A 20,105-nucleotide genomic window follows, 5' to 3' on the forward strand; every position below is an offset into this window, starting at 1 on the left:
CAACTCTGGCTATTTGTACAGACTTGTAGATGAGGAGCTGGAGAACAGCCCTAAAGGAAGGAATGTGGGGGTTCTGGTTGCTGACAACTTGAATCAGAGCAGAAGTGTGCACTGCAGCTCAAAGAACTAATCATACCCTGAAATGCATCAGGCCCAGGACTGCCATCCAGGAGAAGGGAGGGATTGTCCTGCTCTGCTATGTGCTACTGCAGCACTGGATGCTTTGGTTTGGGAACCACAGTGTCAGAAGGACATAAAAGTACTAGAGAATATCTAAACCAGAGCTATGCAGATGGTGAAGGGTATGAAGGCAAGACATATGAAGACCAGCTGAGGTCCCTTGTTTGTTCAGCCCTGAGGAGGCTGAGGGGAAGACTCATGGCAGCCTGCAGGGGAGCAAAGGGACAGTGTTAAGCTCTGCCCTCTAGTGGCGTCAACAGGACAAGAGGGATAGCATGGGGCTGCATCATGGCAAGGTCAGGCTGGGTGACAAGAAAGAGTTCCTCACCAGAGGTTGGTGGGCATGGCTCAGACAGACTATTCCAGGCAGCGGTCATGGCCTTGAGCTGCCAGAACTTGAGGAGCATCTGGACAACAGGCTTGGATTTTGGGTGGTCCTGCATGGGGACACAGGCTGGACTCACAGATCCCTGGGGGCACTTTCCAATTCAGGATACTCTATGATTCTATTAAATTAAGCATTAAACTACTAGCATACATTAAAGCTCTGTCTATTAACTATTTCCTCTGTCTATTAACATTACTGGCCTTGCTCTTTTGTCTGAGAAATACCAGCACTTTTATTTAGATAGGAGATTATTTGAAAGGTTCTTAACACGGTCATAAAGGGTGTTTGGAAAAAATATCAAAAGTAAAGAGGATCCCTGTTCTTCATTCTGTGTTCAGTCACGTAAAAACATCCATCTTCAAACCAGAATACCTTCACAGTGGTCCCAAATTAACCTAGCACTATGAATAAGCATGTATGAATCAATAGCACAGCCATAGCACCAAGCAGTGGTTAGAGGAAGAAATAAAAGACAATTTGTTTTGAAAAACAGCAATATTATATGAAGGAAACAAGTTATTTAGAACTTCTATTAGGAGCAAGAAATATTTTCAAAACTTGGGAGAGACTGATTAATCAAATCTAATCTATCCCTACCTCTGCATCTTATTCAAATAGTACACCTGATTATTTCCAAGAGCTTTACCTACAAACCAGCTGAAAGTACTGGAAACAACTAGGAGGTTCAATATTGAGGTTAAAAAGTTCTCACTTACTCACTGATTATTATCAGCTTGAGCAGTTTCCTCCTTAGTATTTTCTGAATACTTTTATGGCAGCTCAGCTAGAAAGTTGTTAGGAGTTGTCCTGTAGCTAAGTGTGGTTAAAAAATAATGTGATCATAATGGCCAGAAACAAAGCCTCAGCTTCCATATTAGGTCTAATCACTGTTTTGATCCTAATGTTTTAGAAAAGGCAATTTTTGGAAAAGTTTTTGGAAAATAAAGGTAGTTGTACTGTTCAAAACTGTCTGTTTGACTGCTCAATCCATCATATCAGAAGTCAGTTATCATCTTCCAACTTACATATGATGTTAATGGCTCTTAGCTCACTATTAGAGTGAGCAGTATACTCTGTTACTGGGTCATCCATTTATAGCAAACCCAGAAAACACACTTACCTGTGACCTAGTGTAGTCATTGCCAGTGCAAGGTAGCAGCCGATAGGGATGCCTGCTTTAACAGCCTTCAGGAGGGGGTGAAGTGTGATTGATTCTGTCACGTCGAGCACGCTGTCAGATACAGGAACTGCAGGCCAGCCACACTGTATGCCACGGTCATTTCTGTGAAGCTTTAACCTCAAAATCAAGCCCCATGCCCATTGGTTAAAGGAACTCTCTGGTGTTTCTCCATAACGAACAATGCTAGCTAGGTAGGAGACCTGAAACAAAGCAGAAGTAGCAGCAATGAGGGAAAGCACATCCATACTACATTACATACAGCAGCAGTCTGGGAGAACTCCAGTCAGCTTGGATGAGCTTATCCCATCAAAATACCATGACAATCAACCAGTACCACAGTAATTATTTTTCAGACTCACCTTGTAGCACCACCAATTAATTTAACTTCAAATCTGTGTTTCTGTGACCTTGATTTCCATCTCTTCTCTCCCTTCACCCATCTCTTTTGTTAAAAGTTATCAAACCACTGAAGTTTCCCCTATTAAATATCAGCCTGGGGTTAAATATTCGTATTCAAAAAAGGAAAAAAAAAACCACCAAGCATCACACATCTTTGAAGGTGTTTGGCATTTTTTTAAATAAACAAATACACATAAAAATTACCACCTGTCAACAAAGTCTAAAAACCTATAGTTTCCTCTTAAAGAGAAGTTTTTAACGTAGACAGGCAAAGTCTTTGTGCAGCACATATGTGCCTGCTATCATGAACAGTCTGCTTAGATCAAAAGATTACAAATTTCATCTAATCTTTAGGAAAAATAGTGTGCAAGCTCTGACAGATCAGTGTAAATTTCAGGTTTATGAGTCAATGCAGACATTCCTTCCATTTTTAGTGGGGATATAGAAAAACCTAAGCAGAAATGTTCCTCAAGCTTCAGTTAGTACAGACCCAACAATACAAGTAGCAACCTAGGTTGTAGCAGGTTTGGGCAGAGAACTCATCTAGATGTCACAAGACAACAAAATATAATTAAGTACAGCAGAGAGAAGACAGAAAAGTGCAGAGAAAATAATGAAGTGCCAAAGTGTGGGAAAAAGAGACTTGGGGGAAAAAAAAAGCACAGGAGTGCAGGAAAGGAAAAAACACTATATAGGAAATACTGAGACAAAGCAGCAATACAATGCTAGGAGCTCTGAATAAATATATGCAAGCATCTTGGATGGAGTATCTAAAAAAGGTATTTTTAACTTTGGTCTTTCCAACCTTCCATTCCCCTTCTGTAACTTGGAGCCATACCTTCCTCAGTCATCAGTCTGCTGTAAAAATCAATATAAAAGTGTTTGTAGGGTGTTCAGGGAACACAGCACTGATCACTATTAAAAAGCTCCTAAAAGAGGTTAACACTCCAGTCTTCAATTAAAGTAAAACTAAGAACTGGAGACACTGGAAGGACGTCTCTTATGTTTACCCCTTTCATTCAATAACCTTTCAATAAGCAAGCCCTGTCCTACTCTGCATGAGCAGATGATGCTTAGAAAGAACAGACTGTAATGATGTAACTACAGGCTAGATAACAATGCAAATCTACAACAGGACAAATTAAAAAACACTTATTTTCTCATATAGATGTCCCACAGAAAAACAGCATTATTTTCAGACAGCACTGTGAGTGCAAAAATATTCAGATTTGGGATATTACGATGATAATATCATATTATCTCCTCTTAAAAGGAGGATAAGAAAGAAAATAGTCTTTATATGTAGTTTTTCTTATCTGTCACTAGCAGTACCTTTTTCCCTGTAGATTTGAAGAAGGAATACCTGCTTTATGCTTTCAGAAAGCAATCCAGCGTATGGTTTCTGGGAGAGATATTTCAGGTATGCTTCGAGGACCATCAATGCAACTTCAGAATGGATGGCTGGATCCAGATGAAGAGCATCCTTCTAAAAATAGAATCCAGAATCACATCAGAATTCTGCTTCATTTAAGAGGTTTCTGCAACTTCAATGAAGTATTTTCACTCCCATATCTGACACAACTGCTATTGCAAAGACTTCCCAGTTAAATTTTCCCACTTATTTACCTGTTTTCAACTGTAGTCAAAAATAGGGAGAAAAAGTAAAGCAACCTTATGTCTCCAAGTACTCAAGTTATCTATGCAGCAAAGGGAAGAATTTTGTACAATCATTACAATGCCAAAATGAATGACTGAACATAAGCTACAGGACTTTTCCCAATTCTATTCCTGTTTCTCTTTAAAAAAAGTATACTCAGCTTGGATTGAATCCTAGACAGATTAAGCTTCTAGAGCAAAACTTCTATGCAATGTTCCCCCATCATTTAAGAAAGCGTCAAGGCTTTGAAACCTCTATTTCAATCATGAGTTTTCCTACATTGAGAAAATATATCTGGATACAATTCTGCAAACTACAGTCACACCACCCTCATAACCACCACCTGAGGATCTCTCTATTTTCTGCTGTCACAGATATCTTTATCAAGTGATTGACAAGAAGTATCCTGCCAGCAGTTTTGTCAGCTATTCCCTTTATTGGAGACAAAAAAAAATTCCTGCTTCAGTCTCTTTCAATTTCAGCTACAGTGCTACAGGAAACCAACACAAGCAAATCCTCAGGCAGAAGGCTAGAAAGTCACTGTGAATTTCCCATCCCATGCCTTTAAATGTACAGCTATAGTATCGACAGTATATAACTAACTGTCTCCAAATTCAATTATAGTCCCAGGCTGAGTAATACTTTCTTCTCTGGAAACTCACCCAGGTTCAAGCCTCCTGACTTTAATACATACCTGCTCATCCAATCCCCAGTTTAGACCTTCCAAGATAATGCAGGCCAGTTTATTCTCCACGGTGGTTAGACTGTAATTCAATAACCAGTCTCGAATCAGTGCTATTTCAGATGAAGAAGGTTTCCACAGGTACAAAGGCAATTCTTTAAACAGATACAAAGAAACCTTTGAGGACAGAAAATAAAAGGCAATTCAGTATTTAGCATGGAATAATAACCTGTACTATGCTCTTATGCTTTAAACAGTAATATAGCAAAAATTAAAACCCCAGACATGACCCATTCATACTGAGCTGTATCTGTACATGGTTTGTATGACTTCTACCTAGTTTTAACTGGGCGCTTGCTTTAAATGACAGAGGTTATCACTTACCATTCCAACTCTCTCAATTGTCTCTTTAACTCGATCCAACAACACAGAAATAATCTGTGTATGGACGCTGGCAATTGCTCCCAAGAGCTCTCGACCAACTTTTGAAAATGTCTCTCTTGTTGAAAGACTAACATACGACACCTGAGAAGATGAGGAGAAGTTACTCATTATCTTCACTGACACTGCAGTATACCATCTTTGTGAAAACTGAACCAAGTTATTCTTCCTGATCCTGGTCACCAAGGTTGAAAAACGCCAACATTAAAAACAACTGTCTAAATAGCTGATGAAATTATGAGGTCAGCAGCAAAGAAAAAGACCAAAACTAAGCATATAAATACAACAAAAAACAAACAACAACAAAAAAAAAGCAACATGCTACACAAGGAATTTTAGAGTACAATTAAAAAAAAAAAAACCACAAATGTGGTTTTGTTTGTGTTTCATTCTGGCTTAGTCTTAGAAAATCTGCTCCAAAAAGAAAAAGAAAACAATTTAGAATATTTTAATTCAGCACTAAATTATAAACCTCAGAACAGGACTATATCAGTTGTTCTTTAACTGCAACACTACAGAAACCATGAATGTTTCATGTTTAAACAGACAGTTCACACAGTTACAATGAACATGAACACCTCCATCCTCTGCCGAATGGACCAGTGATATTTCTCACCTCATATATCTCCAAAACAATGATTTTAATGAAATCCTCATCAACATCAGCCCGTTTGGTTTGTGCCATCTGAGCAAATGTGGTGAGCAGGCAAATTTCTTCTGAGCAGTTCATTGACTGGAGATACTTTTCAAAACTTTCAAGGTGCTGTGGGTCTAAAAAAGTCACATAGTAGTGTTTTAGGACATACATAATCAATACTTCTACACAGCTTGATCCCAGAGAAAGAATCGGTTACAAAGCAATTATCATTAATGGAGGCCTGCAAGTCATGATTCTCTCTTCAGAAATGACCAGTGCCAGTTGATTTTAAAAAAGGTGCAAGGAACACAGTAATATGTAGTGAGCCCATGCGATTCAGAAAACATACCAGTCATCCAAAGTGAAAGCTAAAATTGCTTCAAGAAAAGCTCACCCACAGGAAGAACTGCTTGAGTCTTTGTTTTTTAAAAATGTTCTCATGGTTTCAGCTTCCACGATACATTGCAGCAATAAGGACATCAGATGAAGTCTAAATTACACGGAAGCATTCTGTTTTCAACCAGTGTCACATTCAAGAAAACACTAAAACTAAGCTCACCCAAGCTGAGCAGAGAGATTTAGATCAAGTCAAGAGTCTCTGATAATTCCACATACCATGATTTCAAGTACCAATTAAACTAGAGAGATCATTCTACGCTGATTACAAACAAAAACATCTAGCACTGGGCCTAAGATATGCTGACGAGTTACAAAGATCAATTTCTGCTTCTCAAACTCAATTTGACAAAATTACTGAATATACTTGTTTGGAAAATACATCTGAAAGCAAAGAATCGAAGTTCCTTAAATTCAAGAGCGAAATGCAGGCAAACAGAAAGAAAAAAACCCACAATCCTCTTATTGGAAGAAAACAGAAAGAGAAGAATACTGAAGAAGAGAAGAAATCTGAACAGGATTTTAACTATATACGTGTGTGTACGTGTATTTTATTCCTCTCAGAATCAAAGCACACACTGAAAGCTGCACTTCAGCTGTCAAACAGTTTGCATAGTGGCCTGTTTCCTCTGAAGAAAAACACACCACCATAAACAGTTTACAGTGATTTTACCACAGCAGCTGGACATGCTGAAAAAGCACTCTGTCCTATGCTAGCACTTAGCTGGCACAGGCAGGCATTTTGCACTCTTGTGATTAAGCAGATTCACTGAGGTTAGGTTCTGTACCAAGACCTTTCAAGAATCTTGCAACTGTATTTCAGCCTGAGATCAAGCTGCTACAGCCAACGCAACACATGAACAATGTGCTGGAAAACTGTGCAATTTAATGAAGAGTTTTTCCATACAGTAATACAAACTGCAATCTTGAAAGATACAATAGACACATAGCTGATGTCCCATCCACTCATGTCCTTATTTAAGAACAAGAAAAGACTTGGTCATTACTGTGTAAAAAGGCACAGCAGAATAAACCACATGGGAAAGGAAAAGAACATGAAAGCAAAAAATGAACCAGTACAGCAATTGTCACATTAACACCGTGACTTGCACACTTCGTTAGGCACAAACCAGATAAACCACAGGGCAGGTGTGACAAAGTGGTTAGAAGAGAGATGAATAGCCTGATAAATTCATGAACAGAGACCAAAATGGGAGGCAAATTGCTGCTGAGTACATGTGCAGAGTATATTCTCTGCAGATTCCTGCATAAACAACAACTTTCTCTGCACTGTACCTGAGCTCCATGCAGTGTCATGTCCCATGCTGAACTCACAAACTCCCACTGAGCCATACGATGGCAGTGAATGCAGGCAAGGATCAAGAAAATAAGAGCCTCCACCTCATCACCTCACAGTCAATCAATGACATCCCCACCACTATCAATAAGTGGGGTACATCCAAAGAGAATGTCTAAGCCATGCTGCATTATGGTACGAATTAAGGGAAATAAATCAGTATCATACTGATGTCAGGAAAAATAAGCTATTTGAGAAGATTAGATGGATTTCATGAAAAACTGCTGATATTCTCTGCCCAAGCATTCATGAAAAATACCAGTGTGCTGACATAACCAACTGAGGAGAAAGGAGAGGAGAAAAACATCCTGCATCAGCATAGCAGACTTCAAAACAAAAGTTAGAAGAAGCAATACAAAGCTTGAACAAAAAAAAAAATTTAAATCAGTGCTTTTTTTGTTGCAGCTGCAACCCACCACATCGTATTACTTTCCCTTTGCTTAAAATGCAAAAAGAAAAAAAAAAACCTGCTGTCACTGAAACTGAATAACCATTACTGATTAGCACTGGCCAGTCAGAATCGATCAGTACTTCATAAAATATATACAGCTACAGTCTTGACATCCCTCTTGCACCTGTATTAATTGCTGTAAATGAATGCTACGTTGCAAACAGAGTTAAGACACTTAGTAATTTCTCAAGACCACAATTTTCTTCAAGATTTTGCTAATGTGGTGAAAGGTATCTAGGCTACCAGCTAGCTGAAAAGTAAAACTGACAGGCAGTGAGACTTGCTCTTTCTTGAGACAAAAAAGAGGTTGTGGAGTAGGCAGTCACTGCTTTGGTTATCTGTTTCCCTGTTAATCAAGTCCTGAAATGTTTTCTCAGGAAGAAAGAAGCAAAGGAAAGGAAGCATTCAAACTGGCTTCTACACATCTCTGCTATAGCTGAAGCCTGCATGATGGCTGAGAAGATCAAAGTTAAGGGAAAAGAGAAGGAAGAACTATATAGGACAAAGAAAGCATCTGTACAGAGTAACTGTAGCTGTGGAAGGTAAGCAAATATCCACACAACACAAACTGCTGAAAGCAGCAATACCAAGTTTAGAAAAAGATGAAGGAATATTTATACAGCTAGCAATAGCTGAAGAATTAACAGTCTTTCCTGCTCAACCTACTGTAGGGAACCTGCTCTCAGCAAGGGGGCTGGACTCAGTCTTCAGAGGTCTCTTCCAACCCCTATGATTCCAATTCTAACAAACAAAAAATAGCTCTTAAAAATCCAAGTAATACAAAACTCTGTATTTCAGGAGCTAAATCACTCTCCAAATGCTGTTGAAGGTCAAGATGGAACTTGACATGAGAACACACAAGATGTACCTGCTGCATGGAACTCTTGCATCTCTCTGAAGCAGATGGGAGAGAGAGAAAATTAATTCCTGTTAAACTACCCAAGACAATTCTCAGGCCACTGGGCCAGTCAAGCTGCAGAAGGTATATTTAACAGTGGAACCTGCAAAGAATTAAACCTGTTGCTCATGCAACTGCAGCTGAATTTGTTAGAATTGGTTCTGAGTGAAGAAATTCTACCTTCAAGTCTCTGTTTGCAGTCAGCAGGCTGTAAAGTAGAGCAGAGCTTTTCCAGGTTCTCACTCTCTGCACTGTGCATGACAAAGAAGAGCTTCCAGAGCATGTTACTGGATAATGTTCCATAAGGCATCTCGGACATGAAGAGCCAGACTCCCAGCCTGTTAGGTTTGAAGAGACAAACAGAAAGAGTTTCATCCTGATAAACCTCAACATAAAAAAGCCAAATGCCCACAGCCCTGCCATACAGTTAGGACAGAATTAGAAACGTGAAGATGTGTTTTGTATCTCCAGTTTTAAGTTAACCTATTTCTCAACTGAACAAGTCCCCAGAGCTTCTGCCAGATAGATACTAGTATTCAAGGTGTAATTCTTCCCATCTTAATGCTAGCAATGTGCTGAAAAATCCTGCATATTACAGTCTTGTTTAAACCATGAAGTATCTAAAGTTACTGTGATTCCCAGTTTCAAATGTCTCACACCTCCAAAATGAAGCCAGTATCAGCCACACTGAACAACTTACCTTTTTGCCTTCAGAACATGCAGAACAGCTCTGAAAAACAGCTCATCAAACTCCAGCTGTAATTTGTCCATGGAGTACGGATGCCCTATTGATCCATATTTTTTATTGCCACTAATGTACTGGGCCCAGTGGTCACTCACATGACAAAGTGTCATCCTACACAGCAGAACAAAATTGTAGAGGTATCATTAAGCACATCATCACCATACAAAACACAGACGTGCAGCCAGTCTCTGGTCTAGTTACAAGAGACATATTTAACACTCTGTCCTCTGTTTTCCAGAGACTGCCATATGAGTAGCATGTTGTTTTAAACTCCTGTTTTAGAGAGAGTGTCTCATGTTTCCTTGGTTTTGCAAGCAAACAATGCATAATATTCTGTTATATCACATTAATTTGCGTATGATCTTTCAGGTTCTATAATCCTACATTAAAAAATGACAGAGCACGCAACAAAATCATAAAAGATTAATTACAGTAAGCAATTTAAATGCATCCCCCTTAAAAGCACACTCATAGAAGGCAAGTGAGTGCTAACCATTTAAAAATAAAGAGCAACTTTTAGCTTCCAATTACACTTGCTTAGTGCAGCAATAAGAACACTTTCAAGGTGCAAAAAAACCAAAGGTTTTTCAAGGTTTTTAAAAAAAAAAAAAAACACCAACGTAAAACTAGAACAATTCTATATTATAACTGCAAGTAAGCAGGAGCACAATCTGTAAGAAAGGAAGATTAAAGAAACTTTGCTGGTGTTTCACAGTTCACCTGGCTCTCTTCCGCAGCTATAGCATTTAGTTTCTGCAGCTCTTTACTTCACAGGTAGTTTTCAAGTAAAGGATGCAGGGACTTCAGATAACAGATCAGTTAACCCTAAACCAACTAACTGCCAAAACAAAAATAAACCAAAACCAGCTCTTAGCTACCTTATTCCTTAAGGAAATCTATATTTTAAACCAGAATGCACGAAAAAGATTCAACCATACCATACAGGAGATACTCCCTTACTTGATCAGCTGACCAATTCGCTTCACAAACTGTCGGTATCGTGCTCTGTTAAATGTTTCTAATCCCACAGAAAGAAGTTCCACCAAGGAGTTTGCAAAAGCAAAAATCTTCATCATCTCCTGAGAAGTTGTTTTCTCAGGAAAATAAGTACCTAAGACCAAGATAGAAGAAATTAAGTCTCAAAAAACATGCATGAATTCTAGATTCTTTCCTTCAGAAGCACTCAAAGCAACAAAGATCATTTTCACTGTCTGTCAGACAGACAGACATTAAGATTTATATTTCCTTTATGAAACAGACAACAAATACCTGCTAAGTATGAAAGTACAAATAGTCTGCAGCTTTTAAAATCTCTAACAAGCAGTTGCTTCATGTAACAGTCCATAGATTTAACAAGAATGAAGAAACAATTGGAGAACAGTCACAATACAGTACAGCTCACAGGCAAGAAGGAAAAATTATTTCTGAAAGGCACATTTATGAGGATAAACCCTTAGAAGATAACACTAAGGGACTCTAGTGTTTTGCTTGCTAGTGTTGCTGTAACATTTTAAGTTATCCCATCTAAATATCACACATTTCTACCTTATCTGTTTAGTCTGTGAATTCTTGCACTATAACTTCAAATCAGAGACTCCCATAACACAGCAGTATTCCTGGCCTTTATAATCGTTAACACAATTACTATAAGAAAAACAGCTGTTTTACCTGCAGACTTAAACCCAAGGAAGTGCTGAAACAGTTCATGAAATGGAAACTGGGACAAAAGAACAATCAGGTCATCTTCCAAAAGCAGAATCCAGCTTGTTTCGGGATCCTCATCCTGTAGATAAACTCAATCAGTTTAACTTGCTTTCCATCAAAAAGTACAGTAAAGGGCTTCACAATTTGCACTAAGTCCAGTTTACTTAAAGGAGCAAAACAAAGTATAACTAAACTCTTTCTCCTACATATATAAGCTCCAAAATTCCTGGCTGTGTTTGAAACAGAACTAGAAATGCTTTTTTCAGAAATGTGGTTTATGAAGAGAAGCAGAATTCAAATGGACTATTTCCATGCAACAACCCCTTTATATTATTCATTTCTAGAAAGTCTATTTTCTACCATGATCATCTATTATTACATCACAGAGGTAGAAGGAAAATAAAAATTATCTGAAGTTCATATGATACCACTAAACAACAGTCAGTCTTTCTTACTCCATTTCACAAGATCAATACAGTAAGGCTGCATAAAAGCACAAAAAGGAAAAAAAAAAAAAGGTCATTTGCTGTACCTCTTCTCCTCCTTCATCTACCAGTGTCCAGTTTCCAGATTCTTTCCCAGAGGAAGAGGAGCTTTTCCTTTCATTTGGTTTCATATGGCACATGAACTCTACCCGATTTCTAATTTAAAATAAAAATCAAGTTTAGGGAAACCAGAAAACTAAAAACTCTGAATTTCATTATCTTTTCCTTACAAGACTGTATTGGTTTTGATTGGGACAGAGTAGATTTTCTTCACAGCAGCCTTTGTGGTGCTGTGCTTTGAACAACGATAACAGTCTTGGTAAAACACTGATGTTTTAGTTGCAGAGCAATGCTCACACAGTGCTTTTTCTGCTTCCCATGCTACCCTGCTAACTTGGAGTGCTCCAGATGCTGCAAGGGGACATAGCCAGAACAGCTGACCAAGATGGACCAACAGGATATTCCACATCTTACAGTGCCATGTCTCAGCTGTAAATGCTGGAGGAAAGAAGGAGGAAGGGGGGGAGGGGATGTTCTGAGTGATGGCATTTGTCTTCCCAATAAACACTACATACAATAAGTCCTGCTTTTCTGGAAATGGCTCTCCACCTACCTGCTAGCAGGGAAGTATGAAATGAATTCCTTATTTTGTTTTGTTTGCATGCACTGCACAACTTCTGCTTCACCTATTAATTTGTCTTTATCTGAACCCACAAGATTTTGCACTTACTTTTTACCCTTCCAACTACAGGGGAAATACGTAGCTGTGTGAGGCTTAGCTGCCTTCTGGAGTTAACACACATCCAAGAAGACAAGTCAAAACAAATAAAACAACAAGATATTAACAAGTATGTTAAATAACCTGGTGTCCTACAAGACTTGTGCAGGTCAGCTTCACTATACAACTTTCGAGACTGCACTAGCTAACACCATGCCAACATTAGTACATTGAGCTACCACAACAAAAGAACTTCCAGGAAAGAATTGCTTCATATCAAGCCAGCTCCAGTTCCATGTTATACTTCTGTGAGTCTGGGACACTAGTTTTAAGACTCTCTGTCACATAAATCCTTGACTCTTCAAATATATACCAGCAAGTTAAACAAACATACAGAAAGGCTATATAAGAAGTTAAAATGGTAACACCTAACTTCCTTTTAAGTAGGAATGTCATGGCAGAACTCTGAAACACAGCAACAAAATTCTGGCACCATATTACCCTCTGAATACCTACACTGAGAACAGAAACATACCAGTTTCACAATTACAAATTTCACAATACTAGTAGCCTATTCTAAATTGGGTTTAAAATTTAAACTGGCTCCTGATACACAGGTGCTGTACCAGACAAGTGTCAGACCTCTAACATTAAAGCCATGTGGAGTCTCCATGTTCTTATATGAACAGTTAAGAGAGCCACTCCAGACATTTTGTATCAGTTTTGTTGAAGGACATGCTAATAACACACCAGCAACACACATGCTCTGAGGACACACTTGTTACCCCCAAAAATCTCTAGACTGGAAAAGGAAAAACAAAACATTTTAAAACAATATTCTACAACAAGCAGAAGTCCCTGTTAACTCCGGATCAGACTATCAAGTTCAGAAAACCCTAAATACCAGCAGATTGCTCCTCTGACATTAAGATCTGAGTCGGAGAGTCAAAGTAAGTAATACATTTTATCTAAAGCACATAATAGGAGCTTTCACTAATGACTGGTTTCAGTAGCTAGCCCCTTCAAGCACAATATACTCCATCCAGATATAAAACAGCATGAAAAACAAATTAAGAAACACAACCAGCATTTACACCTATTTAGTAACCACTTTATTCAAGGCCATCTGTTGCAGAAACAGTATTCTGAACAGGTCATCCTGCAAGGCAAGAACTCCATTTCAGAACTCACACATAATAACCACAGAATCAGCAGTCACAGTTATTTCACGGTTAAAAGCAAGCCTTAACCACATCTTGTGCAAAAGGAGAATGTACTGCCATGGCTGTATTTCAAGGTGAATGAGTAAAAATCTTTAACTGTGAATCTATTTGAGCACTTTCAGGGCTGTGGAAAAAAAAGGTTTTCTATCATGGTGTTTTAAATCAGCAGAATTTTATAAAATTTTATTTTCATACTTACTTAACAGGAGACATAAGCAAGGCAAGAGATTGCATGAAATGAAAGACACCTGATGGGTTATCCAAGACTTTGATCTGCAATTAAACATGAAAATAAAAGACTAAGTTACAGTCCAAGTAAAACAATGGGAAAATCAGTTGTAAGTGCAAAATTCATATTCTGAGTTTCACATATTCTACTAGCTTCTTGTTCAGACCGAAAACTATTCATAAAAGACAGTTCCAACATTCAGGAGCTATGGCACAATACTGGGTACTACTGTGAAGTACTTATGGAAAGGAACTTAAATAAGGACAAAAAACACCAAGAAGACCACAAAAGAAAAACTCTCTGCCCCTCCCATATACATCTTGGCACCAAAGGGGAAGCTAGGAGTTGAGCAAAGGGGAAGTTACAATGCTACCTTCAATGACCCTTTTACTTCATTGTTTGCCTTTTCCCTGTAAGCACAATTGGGATCTTTTCTTATGGCTAGATTTCCAATGTCTTTCCCTCTCTGAAACAGAGTTCCAATGTCTGTGGATATGCGTGCCCTCTTTAAAACATACAAAGTGAATCCTCTTCCTTGCTTTCAAAATTACCCAGCTAATAAACTTTTCAGGGAAACACAAGTTTGAATGGACATGCTGTAAAAACTGTTCTCCCTCAACCCTTGTGATACACACAGAGAGGTGTTTCCAATCTCACCTCACCCATTCCAGCCTTCCAAAACCAAGGAATTAAACATTCACACCTGAATGAACGGAACAGCCCATTCACCAATCCCAGCTGGACAACGCAAGATGTGGTTAAAAAGGAAGAGATGGTCACCAGGACAGCCAATTCGTTGCAATACTGAAACCTAAAAGAAAAAAAATATTGGACTGTTGTACATAATTTCAAGGTTCATTCCTTTATAGTCTTGCTAAGTAGAATAATACTGCATTTTCCTTTCTCCTCTCACATTTTTGACAAAGTCTCAGTTTCCAGAGCAACTTACAGTAGAACAATATTTAAAGGCCTGTTTGCCTGGCTTATAAGACACAATGATAATTATTCTTTACAGTGCAGAAAGTTAATTATAACTATATTAAAAACTTTCTCATTTAAAAATAAGCAAGAACAGAAGTTTCTGAAAAATGCTGATCCAAATTACAAAATAAGTAAAAGCATTAATATTCCATATGCATTACAAAAAAATAAACTTAAATCCAATGTGTGCAGTGTTGTCTGCTCATGTGCCAGCCCTCATTACTACAGTTGACCTTCACTGACTTCATCAAACCAGGGAACTCATTCTAATCCAGTAAGACATTCTGCTCACAAAAGAGCACAAGCCCAAAAGATTAGTTGCTGATGTGTCAGCAGGAAAGACAATAGCATTTTCAGAACTATGTCTGTAATTCTTCCCATGCGTTGGATCTAACAGCTCCATCCCTGCTTACACCCTCACCAGTCTCTGCAGCCACATGAGAAGGTCACTCTTAAACTGAGGATCTTCAATAACTCTGCGAGTGAAACTGAAGAGAACGCTGATACACTCTTTCAAGTGGCTCAGGTCTGAAGAAAGATTTTCAGACTGTTTTGAAACTGCAAATCAAAAAAAAAAAAAAAGAATTAAGGAGCATTCACCAACAGCTTTCAGAATAGTAGAGCACATAGTTGTTCTGAGGCTATATAGAAAACCTCTATAGATACCAAGATATTTCAACACGCCTGCTTGTTAAAACTGACAAAGAACGCTTACGTAGCAAACTTTAATCTTATAATCAAGCATTGAAGGTTAATTACAAGAATACTCCATTTACTCTCACTAAAGGCCTTCCCTCAACACAGATTTTATAAGCATCTCCATTTACTATGCATATAAACCAACCAGGAGGTGGAGGACAAAGTGAGGATGTCAAAGAAAGATAAGTATCAGAAAGATTCATACTTTAGTCCAAGTATGACATAGGCAGAAACCCAAGTAAGTAATATGTATAGGATGAAAACTAAAATTATTTTCAGGTATTAGAGCTGCAAGATTTCAAACAGCCTTCCAAAAGCAGTGAAGCAGGAAGCAGTTTCTAAAATTGTGCATCATCAGTTTGGAAAAGGGATTGCGTTATTATATGGCACCTTTGATAACAACAGATTGAGCTCCAGGTGTCCCAACCCACCTGCTGTTCCTCTAGAGTAATCCATGGCAGCATATAGCCTAGACAGAAGGGAATTGTGCACTCAACTTCCACTCTCCAGGACAATAAGGTTATAGAACTAGAATTCTTACATGAGAAAAGTGTTTCACTGCTCCCTCCATAAAAATCAACAGGTTTTTATATCAGAGAAGCTACACACCAATACACGAATCCCATCAACAAGACTCTAAAACTTCAGGTGAAAGGTGCTGGGCACCCCCAATAGCATGGCAGTGGACTAGGAACACACCTTGTTCTTGCTGCTGAAGAGCCACTGATCTCAGCAGGGAGGAACTGTTGAGCAACCTGTACACATAGGACTCCACCTGTAACCGAGACAGCACTGATGTGTAGGAGTGCAGTGCCAGTGTCTGATGCACGTGCTCTGCTTTGGCTTCAAACAGCTTTTTCAGTTCTCCCAACACACTTCCATTCATCTCCACTGTCTGGTAGCGATGGTGACCTGTCACTTTGCACTGATCTGCACAGACACCCTGAAAAGAAAGCAGTTATATCATGTAAGTGATTCTGCCATTCAGTCAAACGTGCTTACAGAAAGTGACCCAGATATAACTTTCCCCTCAGTATATTTCAAAGCTTACAGAACCACAAACATTCGGGAACGTTCTTCATATTTTTCAGAAGTACTGAACAATGAAGATGCATGTCCTGGACTTCATAAAAAATGATTCTTATAAATCCTCAACAACTCAAATTTAGAAATAGACGTGAAGTGACCTGCCTGTATCACCGACAGATGTGAACAAACCCAGATCCTTCTACTCCCAGTGACTGTACATGATCAGCAGTTTATAGATTTCCATAAGTATTTAAATCTGATATTTTAAACTGAAACAAGTGAAATCTTTTTTAAAAAGTCCCAGAACTCTGTATTTATAGCAATTTTCCCATAATAAGTTTAAGGCTTCTGAAATGAACTGCATTCATTTTTCCAAACTAGAATTAGAAGATGAGAACAGTCTTCTATTCTTCCTATCTCCAACTTTTCAGCTAAAGAAAGCCACGACACGTCTATTATTCTGTTATGCAACCAGAAAACACACTTTCAGATCATGCACTTTGGGAGTTTGGTCTTGTATTTTTTAAATTATAAGAATTTTAAATTGGTATTCAGAAAACAACTATTCTGGAAATGCAATAAATAATGAAGCAGGAGGGAATAAAGAAGGCAGCAAGCTTAGCCAACCATAAAATGCAAAAAAAGGATTAAGAGTGGAGCCAAAACCACCGTCCACGTAGGCACTTAACAGCACAAAGCTGAGAGTCCAGTGAGGTTCAGTGACACAGGTCCATTACATCCCAAGTAAAAAAGAAGATTCCAATCTGCCCAGCAGACATTACTCAACATTAAACTCTGAGGAACTGCACATGAGAGGCACTAGTTTTAGATGTGTACTCACAGGAATAGTGAGAACCACCACATACATAGGTATTTAACACCTAGTAGCCATTTTGATGATGTGCTGGCTAGAAACAGCACAGGAGCACCAGAACAATTTCACTCACTCCCACAACCACCACAAAGCTCCACAAATGAACTACACTGAATGAGTTTGGGGGGAACATTCATCTGAAGTTCCTCAGATTCCCTCTGGATTGCAAACAGCAATGCTACAGGAGTACATGAGCACCACAGCAGTGACTACAACCACAGACACACATGTGGAGCAGCTGTTCCTGAAGGTGGATGTACATCATACACCTTGTGCTCCCAGTAAAAGGGTCACATGCAAGACTGTACAACTCCAACTCCTCAACATCTGCACCTCTGACAGTGGGACACGGCCAAGAATGATGGCAGAGAAAACTATCACTACATGCAGCAAGACAGATGGGACATCACCACTATGGTTATTCTGACATTCTACAGACAGCCCTATCTTACTATGTACATCTTTCATTTTCTGCAAGTATTGTGGCACAAACTTAATCCAACACTACAGGCAGAACTTGATGGACACAGCTCAAACACAAGCCTGGATCCAAAAGAGATCAATAAAACAGATCCTACACCTCATACTTAATTCTATATCTAACAACAAACTGTCTTAAATTGCAACAGGGTGATACTCTGAAATTCAAAGCTGGGTTTGGTGGAAGAAAAAAGCAAAGTCAAACATCAATTTCAGAACAGTGACCAAAAGAAGCGTTCAGAATCACATCCAAATAGTTACGCCTCAAAAGTAGCTTTATAACAGCACCTGCACAGTCTTCTGTTCTTCTTTAAAAGTCCATAACCTCCCCTTAATATTTTGGCAGTCTGTCGTCATAGCCTGCAGCTCCGCCTCCGCCAGCAAAAGCTGCTTCCGACAGCGCATGTAGTTCAGGAGCAGTTCATAAAATTCGTGCCTGTCCTGATGAGCAACACTTTCAAATTCCTCTGTGTAGGAGTCAACATTCTCAAGCCATGAACAGGGTTCAAAAATTTTCAGCTGTTCTCTGGTAAAAGGCATGAGTTCAGGTTCAGTTGGCAGCTCCGGATAAAGCTTTTCATTGTGCAACAATGGTTTGACTGCCATTATGGTTGGTCTCTCATAGGACAACTCAGTTGACAAGTCTGGATAAACTGATTTCAACCCCAAACGATGAACACGTGTTCTGGATTTCTCACAAGGCTGAGAGGGACTCAAAGGAGGCTTCTCTGAGAAACTGACAAGAGGACTTTTAGTATCTTGTACATTTTCAGTTTCTTTGCCCCTTGCAATGCCCACTACTGCCTGAGAAACAGCTGCACTGGAATGAAAGGAACTGCTCAACACATCAGAGTTTCCTAATCCACCAGCAACCACCTCCTCAAAGCTGGGAGGTTTGTCCAGCTTGCTTTTTTCACTTTTCTCAACATCCCCTTCACACTGCTCATGTGAAGGACCAGCTTTAGTCTCTTCTCCATCCGCAGAAGGCTCTGCAGCTGCTGTCAGAGATCCTTGGCTTGCTAAAGTTAAATTACTGAGGGAGATGTCACACGAATCAGTCACAGCTTTTTCATGCTCTGCTTCATCACTGAGCTTAATTTCTGTAAACTCTCCTGGTTGCTCCACTTGCACTGTAGTGGCCTGAGAAGATACTTCTGCCACAGGAGGGAGGAAAACATCATCAGGCTCTTGTATCTGGGAGTCCTCGTTACTCCTTTTCTTCTTCTCCTAGAAATAAATTAATAGCATTATTAACAAGCAAATCCCCCCTCCTCACATCCCAAACCACACCATCACCAAAACCACCATTAGTCAACACCACAACTCTAAAAAACATCTTAACAGGTTAATTTTCAAAATAATAAGGTAAAAGGAAATGCATCACACAGATCATTGGTCTTTAATTGCCCTTCAAATATTGTGCATCGGTGTCTGTCTTTTCGGTCAGCTCTTGAAAGACATTTCAATATTTCTACATGAAAAGCCACAGACATCCCAGAACAAGGTGTTCCACCAATTTACAAATAATCCACATAACAAAAAGAAATTCACCTCAAGTTTTATAGAATTACTTGGTGGTCAGAAAATTATTTTCAAAAAGCAATTTCTGGACAGAGAAAATCTAGAACACATCTTCTAATTACATCAAATACAACCTCTGAAATAATACCTATTGAAAACAGGCATCACAGACCAGAGACACAGCACAACTCAGAAGTGACATTAAAACTGTGACGAGTTATCTGATTTAGATTCCCATGAATCCAGTCTGAAGGGTGTATCAGTAGTTTCCTTCTCAAAGCACAGCATAGGAAATAATATGGCAAGGGAACTCAGTAAAGATTTTGCTAAAGGTACACTGACAAGTAGTTTGTGTGGACTTATCTACTTAAAAGTGTGAAGAGTTGGATAAGCCCACTTTGCTTGTAGGCAACCCAGACAACATAACAGAGAGCACAGCTAAAACAGGGAAAATACCCCTCCAAGACTGAAGAAGAGATGACAGCTTTGCAAACTTAGTGACAACTTCACACAAACTTTCTCTAAGCAGCTGACAAGACTCTGCCTTACGAGAAGGCAAGGCCCTTCCGAAGTGCAATCTCAAGCCTACTTTGATTTTAACCATATGCTCACAGCTTCTTCACAAAATGGTAAATAGAGTAGCTTTGCTTTCAGACTGCACTTTCCATTATGCTAAAACCTGCAAACACTCCTGATCACAAAATACTTCTGACGCTCTAATGCTATTGTTAGACAAAAAAAAAAAAATCTT

At 38.9% G+C, this 20,105-nt stretch overlaps 1 protein-coding gene across 1 annotated transcript in view; it reads right to left on the reverse strand.

Moving 5' to 3' along the window:
- EPG5 (ectopic P-granules 5 autophagy tethering factor) overlaps nt 1-20,105 on the reverse strand; it is a 51,856-nt gene that overhangs the window by 29,643 nt on the left and 2,108 nt on the right. The window contains exons 2-16 of the mRNA XM_031597067.2: nt 18,122-19,060; nt 16,150-16,393; nt 15,173-15,309; nt 14,474-14,581; nt 13,741-13,814; nt 11,648-11,756; nt 11,080-11,194; nt 10,372-10,522; nt 9,367-9,522; nt 8,847-9,004; nt 5,544-5,698; nt 4,871-5,011; nt 4,499-4,663; nt 3,511-3,633; nt 1,689-1,948 (exon numbers count right to left, since the gene is read on the reverse strand). Coding sequence (XP_031452927.2) covers nt 1,689-1,948; nt 3,511-3,633; nt 4,499-4,663; nt 4,871-5,011; nt 5,544-5,698; nt 8,847-9,004; nt 9,367-9,522; nt 10,372-10,522; nt 11,080-11,194; nt 11,648-11,756; nt 13,741-13,814; nt 14,474-14,581; nt 15,173-15,309; nt 16,150-16,393; nt 18,122-19,060 — 3,035 coding nt within the window. The remainder of the gene's footprint in view (nt 1-1,688; nt 1,949-3,510; nt 3,634-4,498; nt 4,664-4,870; nt 5,012-5,543; nt 5,699-8,846; nt 9,005-9,366; nt 9,523-10,371; nt 10,523-11,079; nt 11,195-11,647; nt 11,757-13,740; nt 13,815-14,473; nt 14,582-15,172; nt 15,310-16,149; nt 16,394-18,121; nt 19,061-20,105) is intronic.

This window comes from Phasianus colchicus, chromosome Z, assembly GCF_987193195.1.
Source record: "Phasianus colchicus chromosome Z, bPhaCol1.hap1.1, whole genome shotgun sequence".
Taxonomy (NCBI): domain Eukaryota; kingdom Metazoa; phylum Chordata; class Aves; order Galliformes; family Phasianidae; genus Phasianus; species Phasianus colchicus.